Source organism: Electrophorus electricus, chromosome 17 (genome assembly GCF_013358815.1).
Source record: "Electrophorus electricus isolate fEleEle1 chromosome 17, fEleEle1.pri, whole genome shotgun sequence".
NCBI lineage: Eukaryota > Metazoa > Chordata > Actinopteri > Gymnotiformes > Gymnotidae > Electrophorus > Electrophorus electricus.
Window position 1 is genome coordinate 4452000 of NC_049551.1, and position 18234 is coordinate 4470233.

At 44.6% G+C, this 18234-nt stretch overlaps 3 protein-coding genes across 3 annotated transcripts in view; all 3 read right to left on the reverse strand.

Annotated features, from left to right (window-relative positions):
* Nucleotides 1-301: 301 nt before the first annotated feature.
* Nucleotides 302-6197, reverse strand: trim47 (tripartite motif containing 47). Its single transcript, XM_027000923.2, has 8 exons — nt 5934-6197; nt 5074-5291; nt 4876-4921; nt 4545-4640; nt 4206-4430; nt 4033-4055; nt 3804-3919; nt 302-3588 (listed from the first exon to the last, which is right to left on the reverse strand). The coding sequence occupies exons 1-8, from the start codon at nt 6117-6119 to the stop codon at nt 3059-3061; spliced, it is 1440 nt and encodes a 479-aa protein (XP_026856724.1). The 5' UTR covers nt 6120-6197; the 3' UTR covers nt 302-3058.
* A 3794-nt stretch (nt 6198-9991) lies between these two features.
* LOC118242850 (FRAS1-related extracellular matrix protein 2-like) lies at nt 9992-11159 on the reverse strand. Its single transcript, XM_035535764.1, has 3 exons — nt 10604-11159; nt 10054-10310; nt 9992-10004 (listed from the first exon to the last, which is right to left on the reverse strand). The coding sequence occupies exons 1-3, from the start codon at nt 10682-10684 to the stop codon at nt 9992-9994; spliced, it is 351 nt and encodes a 116-aa protein (XP_035391657.1). The 5' UTR covers nt 10685-11159.
* A 5633-nt stretch (nt 11160-16792) lies between these two features.
* The window catches only part of LOC113571760 (FRAS1-related extracellular matrix protein 2-like), a 42554-nt gene continuing 41112 nt past the window's right edge, over nt 16793-18234 (reverse strand). Inside the window, exons 14-15 of the mRNA XM_035535428.1 lie at nt 17833-18136; nt 16793-17085 (exon numbers count right to left, since the gene is read on the reverse strand). Of these exons, the coding sequence (XP_035391321.1) occupies nt 16850-17085; nt 17833-18136 (540 nt within the window). The 3' untranslated portion in view covers nt 16793-16849. The remainder of the gene's footprint in view (nt 17086-17832; nt 18137-18234) is intronic.

An 18234-nucleotide genomic window follows, 5' to 3' on the forward strand; every position in this document is an offset into this window, starting at 1 on the left:
GAGTAGCTTACCACAGTCTGGGCACCTCAAACGTGTTTCTGTATTTTTTGGGCAAGCTTCGACGGAATTCTGCCCAGCTGTGCCCTTTTAAAAAGAACAAAACGAAGAGCCAAAAGGACTTGATTTTATTTTTCCGTTGTTTTTCCAAATTTTTAAAATGTTTTTATAATTTGTCAGGATATTTTCTGTGTGGAACTCTTAAAAATAGAACTAGAGAGAGAAAAACAATGACTTGGATATGTATATTGTGCTCACTTCGCTAAAGTATCACAATGGCTTTTAACATATAGCCCTTTTACTGATTCCTATATAAAGTATTATATCTTTTCCTGTATATAATCATTTTCATTTGTACTACCAGTGCATTGTTGTGACATCAGTATGGCAGAGGTGGTGCTTTTTAGCAGTATTCCTCGTTTTAATTTATTTATGTTTTGTACAGTCTTTATTCTCTGATTTGTTTACTGAAGTGCCCCCTGCGATCCCCGCTGGCCAGTTTCAACTTTGATTTTTGAGAACTGTCCATTTCCTTTTGCAAGCCCCATTGTGGCACAGTCGTCATTATATCTGATGCCTGTTGACCTATTTTGTTACACTGCAAGCGGTTCATGAATGGTGGGTCATAGCTGAAAAGTTTGGGAATACATCACATCCGTCCGAGAATAGTTCTGCATGTTGACGAGGATTTACCAGCAGTCCTGGCATATTTCCTGCAGCACTGAAATACTTGTAATGCTGTCATCTTCGGCCAGTGATTAAAGCCGTTTCTAACTCTCCGATTGGTGGAGCCTCGTAAGTGGAAATGGGTGTTTATTACTAGTCCCATCACGATCCTGTTTATCCTGCACATGTTTACCTGCTGTCTGCAGGCTTGTGCTTTTCTAATTCCAAACACAACCAGGCCATCTTTGGTTACCCACGTCACCCATGGAGCCGAAACAAAACAAAGAGCATAGCTATGCAGATGCATATGGACTAGTTGTGGTACCTAGCACATCAAGATGCGAAGGGAATTAGGACGGTCATCCCAATTAGCTGACGGATCACGTTTAAGGAAAACTATTTTAAAAATGGTCTTAGAACTGGGAACAATTGTATAAAAAATGTTTCTACTTTGACACTGCTTTGTCAGTACTCCTCTCATAGATGGTTCATACACACAGCCCTGCACAATGGTTAGCGTCACACTTTTACCAGGGTGTGAACTAGTGCTTGGAATAACGGAGGACTTGACGCTTGGCCTGAAATTAAAATCATTTGGCAATGAGGAACTCTAAGAAGATGCATGACCTCATTAGTGTATTGATTTTACTTATCAACCATAAGTGGTTTAAAAATATGAAGTTTATAATTTAATAGATTTAAAATGTTTTTCACCCAATATCCCAAAAGCTGTGAATTCTGAAAATCTTGAAACCATGTGTCCCAAATTTGTTTAAAAAGTGACATTTGGCATCATTTAAAAGTAACCCGGTAAAAAGGAAACCGTTAGAAGTCCAGCTGTACCAGACGAAAAGAACATGAGTCAAACTTTATTTTCCAAATGTATGCATTACTGCAGAAAATAAAAATCTTGACATTCTGCAGTAGTTATTACAGAAATAGACCACACATGTTAACCAGTTCACAATCTCAAAGCCAAAGGGCAGGGGGAAAAAAAACAAATGATGAGGACAAAGTTTGCCAGTAAATGAGTCTGATCTTAACCCCAGTCAAAACCCACTCTCCAGCTCATCGTAATAGCGTCAATAGGTGTGAACCAAAGGGTTCGAGTTAAAGTCAGTGAGGCAGACACAGAAAACCTACTCTCGTTAAATAAAGTCAACATTCTTCATTCCAACCTTTCAGTTTATAAGACTGCTTTGCCTCAGTCAAAAAGACAACAAATACCAAATTACCTGAAATAAAAGCTTTCATTATTAAAATACAAAGACAACACAAGGTCTTTCATGAGGCACAAAAAAGAGGTTTTTCCAAGAGATGGCACACAATCATTAAAAAACAAAACACAAAACTAGAGGCTTTTAGCTTGGAACAAAGTTATTTATATGAAAAGAAAAAAAAAAAAAAAAAAGTTGTGAATGTCTGTATGTGGCAGGCCAGTTTCTGGTGTAGCCATAACAACGGTTTTCAGAGCGGGCCACTGCAGGACCGCCCCCAGCTCAGTGCAGCAGTGTGCACACGTACGAAGCTCTGAGCTAGGCCTAGGCAGGCAGGGAACCGGCTCAGCGAGGCCCTGCTCAGAGCTCCAAGAAAGGTAATAACAAGAAAGTCCTAATGTGTCCTACTTTACACATCACTATGATGAAACTGTGCAAACATTTTACTGTTGCATAGCAGCCTGCCTGTCTGCAGCCAGTGCAAAAATTCAGAATTTGTGAGTACTATGAAGTGTGCTTTTTAAAGTATAAGGTGTTATATACTAGTTACTCAGTTACATTAAAGTACAAATATATTCAACGCAAAAAGTACAGTCCAAATGTGAAAACATTATCAAAGGGAAAAAAAAATGCATTGGATATGTTGATGTAAAGCTTACCATATGCTGGAATACATAGCATTTAAATTAGAGGTTTCAAAAGTTAAAACACCTCTAGGACTATTTGACAAAATGAAAACCTTATTAGTTTTCTAAACATAGTGACCTAAATTCCATTGCTATTGAGCAGAATCAGATTTTTTTTAAATGACTTTAAAAGTCTTGTTACTTTTACCTGAAACATGACAGACACAAGACAACACTGAGGTGAAAGGAGACGTAATGAGCAGCATGACTTGATATTTGCTTAAAACCTGCAAGTCGTCTCTACCTGAAGTTCAGTAGGGCTACATCGTAATCCATCAGTAATGAGGATAACCGACACCGGTTCTTACAGAATGGCTGGAGCAGAGCACCGTGCTCCCAAATTTCAATCCCAACTCAAAAGGACCTCAACAGTCTGAGGCACCTGTGACAGCGCTCCCGCCTCCCGGGAGCACAATGCCCAGGAACGGAAACTTGTGATCGCGGAAATGCTAAGGTTTTGTTCTGTTTTCCCCATCAGCCTGCCTGCTCCCTTCAGTAAAAATGGCAGATCTGTAGCCTGCTGCCCGGGTCGTTCTTGCCCGGGCTGAAGAAGGGTGAGACGGGCTCGTCAAAGTAGGCGATGAAGTTGTAGATGCGCTTCATGGTGACGGCGTCGAAGAACGTGACGTGGCCGCGGTCGTAGTCGAGGAAGACGCCGACGCGCGGCGAGTTCCAGTAGTCGGCTACGGGCACGCGCGAGTCCTCCTCGTTGGCATACAGCCGGTCCTGCAGACACAGGCTCCAGTAGCCGGCGGAGGGCGAGAGGTTGACGAAGCCCTTGCGGTTGCTGCACTCGGTGGTGACGCCCAGGTACCACACGCCCTTGTCGCGCACGTCCACCTCCCAGTAGTGCTGGCCACTGGCGTAGCGCGCCGTGGCCAGCACGCCGAAGAAGCGCGTGAAGCGCTGCGGGAGGTCGGGCTCCTGCGAGCGTACACGACCCTCCTCCACCTTCGTGTCAAAGTCACTGATGGCCAGCGAGGGGTGCGCGGTGTCTAGGTCCAGCGTGAGGTTCTGGGGCACTGGTGGAACAAAACACAAGGGTTAGGTTATGGGGCGCGAGGGGGACACGCGAGGGGGACACGCGAGGGGGACACGCGAGGGGGACACGCGAGGGGGACACGCGAGGGGGACACGCGAGGGGGACACGCGAGGGGGACACGCGAGGGGGACACGCGAGGGGGACACGCGAGGGGGACACGCGAGGGGGACACGCGAGGGGGACACTCTTACGCACTTGTATGCAAGACATGCATCATCTTTTTCCACAGGATGAGCTGAAAGGGGCCGGTGAACTCTGTGAAATCGGGAGGGCAGTTCACCGCCTGGACAGTGAGGTTCACGTGACTCGGGCTGAAGGACAGAACACACCAACAATATAACCATTTGTGCAAACAACAAAATCAGAAAGGAAAAAAACCAAACAAAAAACGCATTTTATATAACTGTAAAATGAAATGACTTACCTTGAGTATGCTTTACTGATACTCTGTGAATAACAGCCATAATGTAAAAGGTTACAATACATTTCTAAAGACAAATTAAAAATGTGCTTTTTTTTCTTTAATTGTGTGTGTGCGCGTGTGTGTGTGTCGGGGTGGGGGGGGTGGGGCTAGAGAAATGACAGCCTCAAAATTACCTCAAAATTAGCCCCCTCGCTGAGCTGGTTCTGGATGTCAGTGATGGCCTTGTCCACTTTAGCTGCCTCACTTTCCACCAGTTTGAGGTTTTCGTCTATTAGTGCGGTCGTTGCCACCTCCTCCTCCTCCAGCCTCTCCAGGAGCCCATCCTTCTCGTCCAGCAAGAACTGGACCAAAGCGCCGACATCATCTTCAATCTTTTCTTTCAAAGCTTGCTTCTTCAGCTGTGAGGAGGTCGAATGGAGAACTGTTGTCAACAGGGTTTGGGCAAGGTGGCAGACTAACTGATCTAAAGCCTGATTTTTGTTACAGTTGAGAGGACTCGAACCGCTACCTACTTTGACGTCAGATTTGGCTTGCTCATCTATGGCTTTGACTCTGGCACACATGGACTTTTGCCAATTCAGTTTGATGAGCCTCAACTTCAGCTCTCCCTGGAGACAAACAAAGCAGGACCGGCCCAACCAGGTGGCACCCTAGTTACCTACATGAGCCTTAAGAAGCAGCGATTAGCAATCAGCGTCACCTTAATGGTGCCTTACACTAAATAGGTACTGCCACAGACCTCTGTGAACTAAGAAAAATTGCACTATTAGTGAAGCACTAAAAACGTGCACATCGGTTGCTAATTTAGTGCAAAATCTGGTAGCATGAATCACTGCACCTCACCTTCATATCCTCAACAACCTCCGGTACTGGTGCAACATCATGGTGTCTGAAAACACATGCACAATGTCCATGACACAAACAGGTAAAATAAATTCATTGAGAAACTAAATTAAGTAAACTGCTCAATTTGGCTTGTCCAGAAAACAGGACTAAGTAACGAACGGCAGCAAGCATAAAATCGCTCACAATGAAACGTACCGATGAGCTCTGGATTCTCTGCACACAACGCAGATGGGTTTTCTGTCTGTATGGCAGTACAGTTTCAACTCCTCGTGGTGTCTTTCACACTTCCCATCCATTTTAACTGGTTTCACAGGCGCATGTGGCCTACACGTCTTTAAACAGTCAAACTCACTCAGTTTGTCCACCAAATTCTTCACCAAGTAGTTCTTCGTGAAACTCATTTTGCCAAACACCTGCAAAATGATATAGTCAACATGATTTATGAAACCCAATTTTGCTAGAAACAGAACTCATAGACCTGACTGGTGCACAGAGCAAGTAAACAATTTCTTAAGAAATCGATTCCAAAGATATAATGTATACAAAGAGATAGTAAATACAGTTAGATACATATTTAAAATACGCCGCATTGAGAAGTTAACCAGCTAGTATAACCTACTGCTGTTAAAAGCTCTGCCGCTCATCGCTTAGCTAGTGACACTTAGTGATATAATAGCTACTTACTGCTTGTCTAGACTCATATCTTGGCTGGTTAGGTATTAAACGTAGTGATATAACGCTACTTCGTCTAGATTCAGCTGGTTAGCTAACTCGTTATATGACTAACCGCATTAAGTGCATCAAGCTAGCATGTATGAACGTCTCACAAATGCTCACTAACGAAAAACAAGACAGTTATTTCCAGCTAGCCATATCTGTATATCTTAACTAATGGCAAAGGAAATAAGGTAAAAAATAAAAAAAAAAGTTATAATGTGGGACTATTGCAGCTGGTCCAGCCAGCTGACGTTAACTTGTCCATCTTATTAGCGATAGCAAACGCTAGCTAGCCTAGCCATCACCAGCTAGCAAACGATGAAAACAAAACAACATACCATCCGACACTCCGGACATTGGTAACCGATGTCGTCGCCTCCGTTTTCTTCCCAGTGCATTAAAATGCACATACGGCAAAAATTGTGACCGCATTTCAAAATCACGGGATCGTCGAAGTAATCCAGGCAAATCGCACAAACCAGTTCCTTCTGCAGCTCTCCCCTCGTATCCCCGGCGGTGGCCATGATCACCAAGTGCTCAGTGCGGGAGAAAAACGGAAATGACACCGGACGCACCACGCAGCTCGAAGCTGGACCACCGCAGCAAGGGTCTATGTCCTTTCTGATATTTCCATTTTATATATGTATATACATCACGGAGACGTTTCTGAACGATTATGTGTGATGGAAAATTTGTAGTTAATCAATGTCCTGAACCGTTTGTGCAGTAAGTTGTTACAGGCGCTTCGTCTCGTCTTTCTGACCCAGACCTTGACCACTACCTGACCCACCCCAGGTTCTTCACGCTGGTGCTGGGAAGATGGTAGCAGCATGGCAGAACAACTCCTGGTAGGGAGCTGTTCCTGTTTCTCGCTTCTTTTGATGAACGGTATAAAGGTGGGCTGAGAAAGGGGAGAGAGGTCGCCCCCTCCCTTACACACACACCAAGCGCCTGTAGCTTACAGTGGCTTGTGCGTGTAACGGAGACGTCCTCAGGCTGAGTCTTTGAATAAACTTGATTTTCCTTTTTTACCCTTGCAGATTCATAGCACAGCAACTGCTGCAATTGTTTCTCTATTTATATTGTTTCTCTGACCTGTCCAGGAAGATTTCCAAATTGTGAATGATAATGACGATTACGAATGGTAATGACAGGACATTTATGAAAATGTGGAGACCATTGGAGAACTTGTCTAAACTCATAAATATGAAGTTAAAAGGACGGTATTCTTTAGATCGGTAATCCCTTGTAAACCGAGACGGCATGTATTCTAGAGTCAATGAAGGAGGGTTGTATGGCTAGCAATGCTCAGGTCTGGTAAAATGTAAAGACTGTAGAGAGTTTTGCTATTTTTATTTTTTTGTCATTTTCTTGAGGATGGTCTTGTTTGAAGAACAGTGTAGGGGGAATGCATATTTGCCTTTGTCAATATTGTCTAAAAAATAAGCCTTTGTTAAACCTTTGTTTACTTTAATGGAGTGACATGTTTTCTCTACTGTTTGTGTAAGATGTTTTAATAGCACACTTGAATGACGGCGCATGCTACCCACTATAGAAATAAACAAAAAATATGACCAGTAGTGGATTTTCAAACTGGAGGCTGAAAAAATCCAAATATTTTAGGCACCACAGGCATTTTTTAAAAAAACAAAAAAAAAAAACCCACAAGACAACCAAGCATAACATCGGAAATGAAGCAGGCTAAATCATCTATGTATACTGGCAGGTCTCTCCTTTAAAACTCCTTTGGGTCATATCAGGGACAAGGTCACGATGAGCCCTGGTCTCACAAACACGTTGACCACAAGATCAGTGGCAAAAGGGGATAAGCCTTAGTTAACAAAATGTGTGTACACTAATGTTTAACAATATAATTAATACATAGGTCTATGTAGCCTCCACACTCACTCAATGCATTTACTAAAAACGGCTTTTAGGATTACACATAGGGACTATGTTCAATGGTCAGCGGCCATTACTGGAACCTTGTTGGGTGGCAACATGCCTGTATCAATGCTAAAGAAACCCCCCAAATAATATCCTATTGGTTAGTCAATGACCAATGCTGAATGGACTGGAGGGGGTGTATTAACCTCTACATGGCAACAGAAGGGTTAAAGTTTATATGATTGTGTTTCTTTAAGATGTACATATTAGAGGTGTACCTAGTGCAGTGAGCACTGACTGCAAGTGTCTTTGATTATGTGAAAAACACAAATTCACTGAGTACAAATTCAACATTCTTCATGCTAAACCTCTTTGATAAACAGTCCGAGAATATATTTAATATTGTAAGCGTATCGTTTACATAATTGATAACTTGCTTACGCCAACAAGTAAAGATGTCCTCTAAAACATGCCAAAAAATGTGGACTGGACAATGCAATAATTTATTTTCCTTTTTCTGAAAAAAATATTAAAACAAACATCTAGGCTCACAGTGAACATTTCTAAACACAACATTGTACCATGAACACATTTCATAGATAAAAAGGGCATGTTTCAAATATTCTTAAATTTGTGGTCATTTTTGTTATGCAAATTTGCTGTGCCCTCTTGCATCACAGAAATAAAGTATTAAACAAATATGAAATTACAAAAAAGTGGATAAACATTTTGTCTTCTAACTGCATTGCATAGAACATATATTTGTAATACAAGGAATGCATTTTCAAGGAGGAAACTGTCATATGCCAAGAAGACAAGCATCACTTGTCAGTTGTATTCTATTTTTGGCACATGCTAAACAAAAGTCTAAACATTAAAACATTTATGGCATACACAGACATCACCATGGGCATTTGTTTTTTAATAATCAGGTACAGCCTGCAGTGGCAAAAAAGAATAAATAACTGGATAGTACAGTTCCAGAAAAACACTGCAGATTGTGATCAGACAGATAAAGGAGAAAAGAGAGACCAGATTCCACAGTTCTGCAGAAAGGGTGCAAGGAGTAGCAGTGCATGTATGTGCATGTTTACATTGAACAATTAAACATTATAGTGGCTATATTCAAGGTCCAAGCAATCTGAAGCATACAGAGGAGTTTCTTCAATAGTCTGAGTACCTGAGTCACATCCTTTTTCTGTGGCCTTCAGTCTGACTCTCGGATACCCTCACACATGCAGAGCAGTTCAAGAAGAGCATGTGCAACAATGCATGACAAGAAGTGAAGACATTGAACACAGTAGTTGAAAAAATGAACAGCAGACATGGAATGTGGTAGTTTTTAAAGAGTGAAAACTTGTGATGACACACGTGTATGGCTTGTGACAACAAGCAAGGTAAATAATACAGCTCCAGTGTTTCTCTACCCAGAGTTTGTCATCTGTGCACAATGGCCAGTCAGAACAACGACAGAACACAAACATTAACGTAACATTGTGGACATCACTGATGTGGACATTATGTAACTTGATCTTAAATGCATTTTCTTACTGCTTACTGATCATCTGATTAACACGACAATGAGAAATGTAATGCGCAGACATATTTTGGTATTCTGATATTTATATTCTGGTATTCCTTGCCTTTAACATTTTGATTTTCAACATGAATGCTTTTTAAATATTTCAGCTTTATTATCAATCCTGTAATTATTTTTCCTATCCATTTTATTTTTTATTCCATACAGCAGAGGCAGGATTATTTTCTCAAGACAATGTAATCTTGAATTATTTTCATTTTTAAAAGCATCTGTATTCTTCAAAGTATTTAATAGAATATTTTTTTTTTTACATTAAATATGTAATCCCATTACCCAAACTTCAGTAAAATATGCAAATATTTAACACTCATGATATAAAAGCAGAAAACACCATAATCATGGGACCATTAAAATCAGCATATACTTTTGAACTACAGTCACAGTAACATTTTAATAATCCATTTATTGAAAATATACTATTTTCCTAGAGAGCAAATAGTTGTAGCCTACCCTGAAGTACCTTCTAAAGTTTCAGCAGTAGAACACAAGTCTTGGCTCACTTTGGAACAGTAAAGCATTGGGTATCAAGTTAAACCCATTCCACTTAGGGCTTGATTCAGTCGGAATGTGGATGTATATTCCTTTGGGCTGGGCGTGATTTGGTCCATAAGCTCGCCACAGGGCTGGATCTGTCCGAGGCACTTGTTGAACCACGACATGAGCGGCGGGGGTTGACAGTGGAGCAGGAGGGGGTGGGCCGAACCTCCGGCCCTTAGACCTCGGCGCCATTGGGGCAACCGAAGCCGCTCCTCACCAGGACGGGCCGTGCGGCTTTGGCGGCGGTGCTGGGGGAGGAGGAAGAGGAAGAAGAGGCCTTCTTCGCCTCCGCCTGCCACGAGCGCCTTGCTGTCACCAGCATGGCCACAAGCAGCAGGGCGAGCAGCAGCCCCACGGAGGACCCGGCCAGCGTCAGCGCTCGGCCCTGGCCAGTATGAGCGCCCGCCTCGCGCGGAGGCAGGGTGTCGGCGAACAGCTCCCCCACCGAGCCGGCCCGCTGCCGGCTCCGGTCCAGAGAGATGTGCACGATGTTGTTGCCCCGGCTGCTCTCTGTGCCGATGTCCGCCGCAGCAGTGGGTACACCTCGGGCCGAACGCCTTGCACGCCTGGTGCTGTTCGCTGCTGTGAAGGAGTGGTACTCCACGCTTCTCTTGCCAACGCGGCGGTTGGCGTTGTCTCTGGAGCGCACCGTGTAGATTGTATGGATGTACCACTCTCTGCCTACTGCCACCTAAAGAGTTGACACAAATATCATACTGCCATCACTGTCCAGTTCTAAATCTAATTCAACACTGGCAATAATATTAAGATGCTATTGGAAGACTTTATTAAGTGGATTAGATGTGTTAGACTGGAACTAAACTCTGTAGGGTTCTCTAGGACTGCACTTGAGCAGCAAGGTTCTATACCCTGTTCTAAACAAATACAATCGTCTGTGTGACAATTAGCGATTTTCATATTCTGTTTTTGTTGTTGGGCTTGTTCTGAACATCCTGCACAGTTAGGGGTCACAGAGATGCCAACCTGGAACAGAGGAGCTGAGTCCAGTCTGAATCCATCTGAGCCTGGCTGCTTCACCAGAGCAAGGGCTTCTGGGTCATCCATGGCCAGCACAGCATTGAAGCCCACGTTGCCGAAGGCCTGGGCCTGAGTCTCCGGCTTGGCCTTGTCCTGCAACACAAAGATGAGTGTTGAGAAAAAAATGCTGCATTGTAACACATTATAAGACACTTCAACAGTGCTTATTAGATCATTTTGGTAACTGTTTTGACAAACTGTATTACATTATTAATTGCATTTATGGTGTGCAAAAAAAAAGTTTGTGAAGCCTCTGGAATGATGTGAATTTCTTCATGTATGGTTCCTAAAATGTGATATCTCTTCATTTAATTCATTATAGTAAATAAACATACATCATACAATGTTTGACAGTAATAACTGAACAAATAAGATTACACAATCACGCTCATGAGTGTGAGAGCCTGTAGGATAATGACTTCTTGGAAGGAGGATTATTGAGGTCAGGTGTTAGTTTGACCTCAGCTGACACATAAAACGCACACAATTTTGGTTACCTGCCATTCACAGCAATTCTGTTGCAATATGTGAAATATGATGCTATATGGTCCAATCAAAAGTATTTCAAAGGAACCAGCACTGCATAAAAAGATAATCCTAATAAATAAATCTGATTATTTAAACCATTTGTTCAGTTAAGAACTATATCATTTTTGTGTGCTATTTGTTAAATAAGACTTTATTTTTTATTGTGATTTAGATGAAAATTGGATCACATTAGGATACATTCATGCATGAATCAGGTTTAGAAAACATTTTGTCATGAAAGCATGCATCATCTAGAATACCCAAATAACACTGGGAGGTTCAAAACAAATAACAGCATATAAATCAATCATAATAAATAGCCCAAAATGTTAGAGTGCAGAGTGAGATATTTACAATAATTTTGAATCTGTAGAGTAAGGCAGGGGAGTCAGCCAGGCAGCCAAACTGGAACTCAGGAGGGTTGTATTTGGGAACATATCCATCAGCCCCAGCGCACAAGTACACCTGCTCTACGTTGCAGGAAAAGGAATCTCCCAGATTCTGTACGGGGTCCACCATCACCCGCACATAGATTACATCTCCTGGAGGAGAAGAAAATGACCAGTGAGTCAGCAAACACCATCTAAATGAGTTAGGACCACACTTATGTTCAGACTGAGAAACTTAACTACACGCAAGTTTTCCACAAGGTCACTCACTACTTTACAGACTTGAAAACTCATCTCACTGTGATCAGCAGCAATGTGCAAAAGCCTAGAAATGTCCTGGAAACTGAGCTGCAGGAGGTTTGGCTGCTGGGATTTAACAGGAATGATAAACCACCAAAACTGTCTGTTGTTGCCAGAAGCCCAAATACCCCTGCTGTGGCAATAAACCACATAATCAGAACATAATTTAAAGTCTGAATCATGCAAATTCTTGCTGTTTATTTTTGCAGCACAGATTACTCATAGCATTCAGCCGCCAGCCGCCAGCTGTCAGTTTTGTTGTGTTTTTTTTTCCAAGATGACGGTCCTAATACAGGATTAAAGGATTAACTTTGTCTTTGTTCTTAGTTGTCTTTAGTGTATCTACCGCCACAAGTGACAATTCCAATTAATGAGAAAAAGAAGAATAAATTGAGACGAGAGCAGGCTGGAGCTGTTCAGTTCAAAGAGTGAGTGGGTTTTTGCGGACGTACCCTTAGAGAAAGCTGCGCCGTCGTCCTGCACAAAGTCCACGGCTCCGTCAGAGAGCCACACAGATCGCTTAGACAGAAGGAACATCTGTGTGTTCAGACTAAACTCCATGGCAACAGGATCACTCACCTACAGAGAGCAGAAGGAAGAAACAGAAGGTAAGAAGTAGAATTCTTAATTGTATTACTGTTAATATTATTTTATTCCAATTTAAGATAATTAGTTTTATAAATGCGTCCTGTGCACTAGTGATAAAATCGCTAAACCAGATCCTGGAAATAAGATGATACTGTTGAATTCACTATTCCCACAACCGTACATTGATGACTAGGAAAGTTGGACTGTGGAGTTTAATTCTACCTGCTGGAATCGAATGTCCAGATCAAATGCGATGGGTTCTGTGGGGCTGCACACAGCTGTGAGTGAGGACCGGATGTTCAGTGCTATAATGCAGGGTATCAGCTTTACCCTGTATGTGCCTGAGTAATCACGTACCTACGCAGCACACACAGCCATTGCGCGCACACACACACACACACACACACACACACACACACACACACACACACACACACGTATGCACAGAGCCATGTAGAGATAGCTGTGTAGCGATGAACATGTGTCACCCATATTCAGTACAATTCCAACAGCATACGCACAAGGACATTTTTAAACTCACAGAAAAAATCTTTCCTAAAAGACATATAATATGCAGTGGGGGAGAAATGCAAGTAAATATCAGTTCAGCTGTATCAGTATTAGAATGTTAGCGGCATTTAATAAACCACACGCCACACAACACCCTGGGGTCCGACTGGCCGACAGATCAGTGTAAGGCAGAGGGACACAGCTCTATGCAGAGGAGCGGAGAAGCACACTCATCACAGCTAACGTTAGACATCAGGGTCATAGTTCTTCGGAATATTGAATCAAATCAAACTGAATATATGAGGTTTCATGATGCCGGCCATGAAAGTGGTCTATTCATGACAAATCTGTAGTCATACAGTGAAAACTATTACTCAAAGCGACATGAAAATAAACAAATAATGCCGCTATAAGAAGGCCCAGGGGCGGAATGGAGGAATATTGGATTATACAGACGACGGGCGCTCTCAGTACTGCTGACACACGAGAGCAGGAAGCCCGGCCACTCCGGCACACTCACAGCGAAGTCGGAGCTGAACGTCCACTGCTGTCGGAGAGGGTTAGACACAGCCTCGTTTCTGACCAAGGAGAGGTTGAAGGTCAACCCAGGGTGATCTTTACTCATGACCATCGAGGTCAGAGAAGATGCTGGGTGAAAGGAAGACAGATACAGTCACCATCTTGGACAGGGAAAAGAAGGTTTGGAGGTGCCATTTGGAAACAGATTATCTTTTTATGTAAAAGGTCACAGTGGAACAATATACTCAAAATATCAAAATATTTTAAAATATTACTTTCATAGACATGCTTCTAACTGGGCTAGAGGCTTTCCAAAACGCCTGAACCTCTACAGGGGTGCTACTGTAGCTCATCTGGTAGAGCAATTAGAGCAATACTGATAAATGCTCTGGATAAGAGCATCTGCCAAATGCTGAACATGGAAATATAAAGGCAGTGTGATTCTCACCAGGATGTGAGGTTACAAACAGCCCCCTGAAACGAGCCTCAGTGCGGAAGCTCACCACCAGACGGCCCTGGTCATTAATCCTCATACTGGTTGGGTACAGAGCTCCTACACACACACACACACACACACACACACACACACACAACATGGACAACATATTAAAGTAACACTGACACCGCGCACACACACACAGACAGACACACACACAACATAATAAAGTAACAGACACCACACACAGATACGCACACACACATCTACATTCTACATGTCTCACCTTGCAGCTCGGCTTGCGGCGGGCTGCTGATCCCGTCTCTCCACAGAATGGCGGTGTCGTACACGAAGGTGAGTCGCAGCTCGGACTGCAGGTCGAAGTGCTGCCAGCCGCCAGCACCCACGGGGGAGTGGAACACATAGGAGACGTGCAGTGGGATACGCAGGGTGATGTACGACTGCACCAGGTTCAGCACCTATGCACGAACCCACAGCCATCAACACGCTGCAGCCGGAAAGCAGGCCAAAGGGGGCGTGTGTTGTTAAGCATAATTAACAGAATCAGAAAATTACATGGCAGCATAAAATATGTAATATAAATAAATGGGGTAATTACGATTCCTGTGCTGGTGAAAACTTTTTTCTAATGCAGACTGGAATAAGAGGGTTTGTATCCTAAACTAAAAAGTCCTCGCAATTATTCTATTCCTCCACTAGGGGGCTCTAGTATTCAGCATTTTGCTACCAAAAGACGCCTATTAGTTTTGCCTTCTTGCCAAAGCAAAAACGTATGAATTAAAGAGCATCCACTTTGTCACAGAAAAGGATTATGTGTCTCAGCGTATAATCTAGGGTTGATTGAAAGAAACATTTTCTCATTTACATAGTCAATTATAATCAAAGCACCATGCAGTGAAAATCGGCCTACTACTAATGAGGATTGCCCAGACACCTGCTAGCCTGGAATTACTCAAGGGAGGAAAGAAAATCCCCATGAAATAAGTCCTGCACCTCCTGTCCCAAGAGAACGTGGTCTAGCGCTTGTCGTATACAAGGGACACGGCACATGACCCGTAGCTGAGTGAGGGGTGACGGGGAACACTAGCACCGATCAGAAACACGGGAACAGACCACCCTCTCCTTCCCGTCCCCAATCTGCTAATAACCTGAAGCTAGACTTCTCAAGGAGAGGTTCCCACAGCTAAGGATCTAACTCAGGAAGGATGTTCAAGCACTTGAAACATAAACCCCAAAACAAAAGGCTGGCGGGACTGCAGGGGGGAGGTCCCACTCAGAGGCGACGCAGTTGCTTGGTTACGAGAGCGTCAAATAAAACGCTGGAATCGACGCCGATACCGTGAAGGAGCGGAGTTCGCGTGGACGCGGAGCGAGCGAGCGAGCGCACGTGGAGAAGACGGTCGCGGTGGATTTCAAGAGGTCTACCGGGCCGGCGCGGAAACGAGTGCGCCACGCGTTCCCGCATTCTGCCCGCGTAGTCGTCCGCTACCGGCCAGCGGGTGACTAACTGCCGAAGCCTCCCTTTGTGCTCCTGCCATGTGGAGGAGCTTTTGATGAGGCCGGAAGCCCGTAAAGTGGTATCAGAGTCAAGCTGCTGCGATGACGAGCACAAAGAACCGGACTAACTGAGCCTCGAACGCGCGATAATGAACGTCCTCGGCATCGATCGTCGCGAGGAAGAAAAGGAGACCAGAAAACCAGAGAACAATGATCTCTCCTGGAGTCCTGGATTAAGCAAGCTGGCGGAAAAAGCACAAATTTCGCTCCGGCCTGCTTCTGCTCTTTACCGCTGCAGCTGGACTATTTCAACACATCAAAGCGTCTTTCAAGTTCAACTTTCTATGACAGTTTTTAGCATTAAAGCCAGAAGCATCGGGATCTATTTGAATAATGGCAGCGGCAAGTTTACTGATCTTCAAATGAATAATTTGCCTGTAAATCTCCAGGCATACGATGTGTAGACCCTGCAATTTGCATAAAATCAGTGTTATTTAAATGCACTGGGTTTTTATGCGCGCGCACACTTGGAAGTGCATGCGTCTGCGGCCCACCTGCCCTTCCGTTCCTATCCTCCCACCGCAGTCCGTCAGCAGCTCGGACATGTCATAGTAGGTGACGAACTCCCACAGACACGCCTCCAGGTCTAGGTTCCGGTAGAAGCGCAGTGTAGCCTGGCCCCTCAGGGGGGCGCTGTGCTGGTAGGGCGCGCTCTCGCCGACGCCGGCCGAGTGGCCCGTGGCCCCGGTCAGGAAGCCGTGGCGCGTGGGTACCTCGGCCGCGTCCAGCAGGTTGGAGCAGCGGTGGTGGCTGGCACGGCCACCGTCCCGGCTGAGGGTCAGCTTGAAGTTGGAGAGGGCACGTGTGGAGACCACAGGGAGCAAACCTGACACACACACAACCAGAGCGAAAATAATATTTCATTATGAAGTTCCAACACATCACACTTGAAGCTAATGCATTTTCCCCTGCACGATCCATACAGCTTAGAGATGTGAGAAGGCGGCTGATGTATAGGCACTGGGCTTTGTAGAGAACAATGCTTCACCGGTGCCTTAAAAGCTCTCTCCCCAGGCACACTGACACTGTCATTTGAATGCCTATAGCTTGCATGCAAGTTAGAGGTGTTGCTGGTTGCCATGGAGTTACAAGGTAATGAACAGCTGTAAAGTAAAGTAGAGAGGTGGAGCAAAGTGGAATTATCGGAGCTATTCTTAGGTCCGGTTGTCTTTGTGGCCTACATTTAAGATCTGAAGTGCGTGGAAAAGTAACAAGATACTGCACTGATGCTTCCCAGCCATGACAAGGTGACTCCAACCCCCCCCCCCCCCCCCCAAACGTCTCAGCTATCTCTCAAATTATCTTTAAAATGACGACGAAAGCTTATATTTGCTTTGACAGCCGTCACAACATGAATCCGACGCTAACACCTGCCTCAGCCTGCGGGATATGCACCGACCATGTTAGCAGAGGCCAGCCTGGAGAAGAGGACTGTGCTGGTTTCTCACCGTCGAGGTGGGGCATGGTGACACTTAGCTTGATGAGGTTGGTATGTCCCGGCTCCTCGGCGCCTGTGTAGTGGAGCTTGGCAGAGAAAGGCTCGGCGCCCGCTGCGCCCGCCGTCCGAGGCTGGCACATTCCTGCCAAGGAATTGTCAAAGAAGTCATTAGCCAGCTACTTCAGCTGTGGTACACTGAGCCATCCTGAAGGCACAGTGTGTCGCTCTCGGTGAGGGAACGGTGAGAGCTACAGCTGGAGGACAGCATGATGCTTCCAACACCCCAACAAACAACTCGGGGTTCACTCTCTACAGTGAATCGCCATAGTTGCATTAGAAAAGTTTAGATGAGTTATGCTTTGTAATCTTTGGGGAGTGGTGTGGTAGAGGATGATGGTCACACAAAAAGCTGTGGGACAACGTTTTTCCATGGACTGACTAAATTCTGAAATAAATAATGGAAGCAACATTTGCACACTAGGTGTTTTGTTAGGAATTACAGCAGTACTGGTCTCTGTCATGCTAGATTACATAAGGCCACTGTATGTAAATGAGGGTTACCAAACTGCAGTGGTGGGTGTTTTGATGGAAAGATCAGTGTACTGATGCATCACAACATTTATCAGACCCAGCAGATGCAAGAAACCTTCAACCCAATACTGACCTTTGCCCATAGCTTTACTCATTTCACTGTAACTGTTGAGCAGTGTCATTATATCCCAGGACATCAAAATCGCTGCATGCAGCAAAATTTTTACAATGTCAGTTACTTTGATCAATGGTGAGACGAGCTTGGCAAGTCATGTTATTCTGTGCTTGGTACCAAAGCTCGGACTCGACCACCAGCCCTGGTACGTGCTAGGGCAAATGTCACTTTCAGAGGCCTCACCCTCGTCCACGCTGACTGACACGACGGGACTGCTGAGTTCCAGGCCCTCGGTGCCATCCTTGCCGACGGCGCGGGCGGAGCACTGCACCCGCGAGCCGGCCTGGAAATAGATGGAGTCCAGGGTGATCATCTTGGTGGAGGTGAAGAAGGTGTCGAAATCCACCTCTCTCATGGGGCCAGCGACAGCGTCTGGCCCACCGGGGGCGCCGATGAGCCAGCGGTAGCGCGTCAAAGTGTCGTTGATGTGCTCGCTGGCGCAGATGGAGGCCATCTTGCCATACTCTGGGTACTTGGGGTTGCAAGCCTGGGGCAGAGCAAGAAGAAGCCAGAGATCATTTTTCAAGACAGAGCTAAGGAACAATGCTTGAGCTACGAGGAAAAAACACCACACACACACACACC

What these genes read in the sequence shown, in the direction of transcription:
- trim47 (XM_027000923.2), bottom strand. Translation starts at nt 6,119, where the DNA reads ATGGCCACCGCCGGGGATACGAGGGGAGAGCTGCAGAAGGAACTGGTT. An exon ending in AGAGAATCCAGAGCTCATCG is followed by an intron (nt 4,922 to 5,073) that starts GTACGTTTCATT and finishes ATGTGTTTTCAG; the next exon opens with ACACCATGATGTTGCACCAG. An exon ending in GCGAGGGGGCTAATTTTGAG is followed by an intron (nt 4,056 to 4,205) that starts GTAATTTTGAGG and finishes TGTTATTCACAG; the next exon opens with AGTATCAGTAAAGCATACTC.
- LOC118242850 (XM_035535764.1), bottom strand. Translation starts at nt 10,684, where the DNA reads ATGGATGACCCAGAAGCCCTTGCTCTGGTGAAGCAGCCAGGCTCAGAT. An exon ending in ACTCAGCTCCTCTGTTCCAG is followed by an intron (nt 10,311 to 10,603) that starts GTTGGCATCTCT and finishes TCAACTCTTTAG; the next exon opens with GTGGCAGTAGGCAGAGAGTG.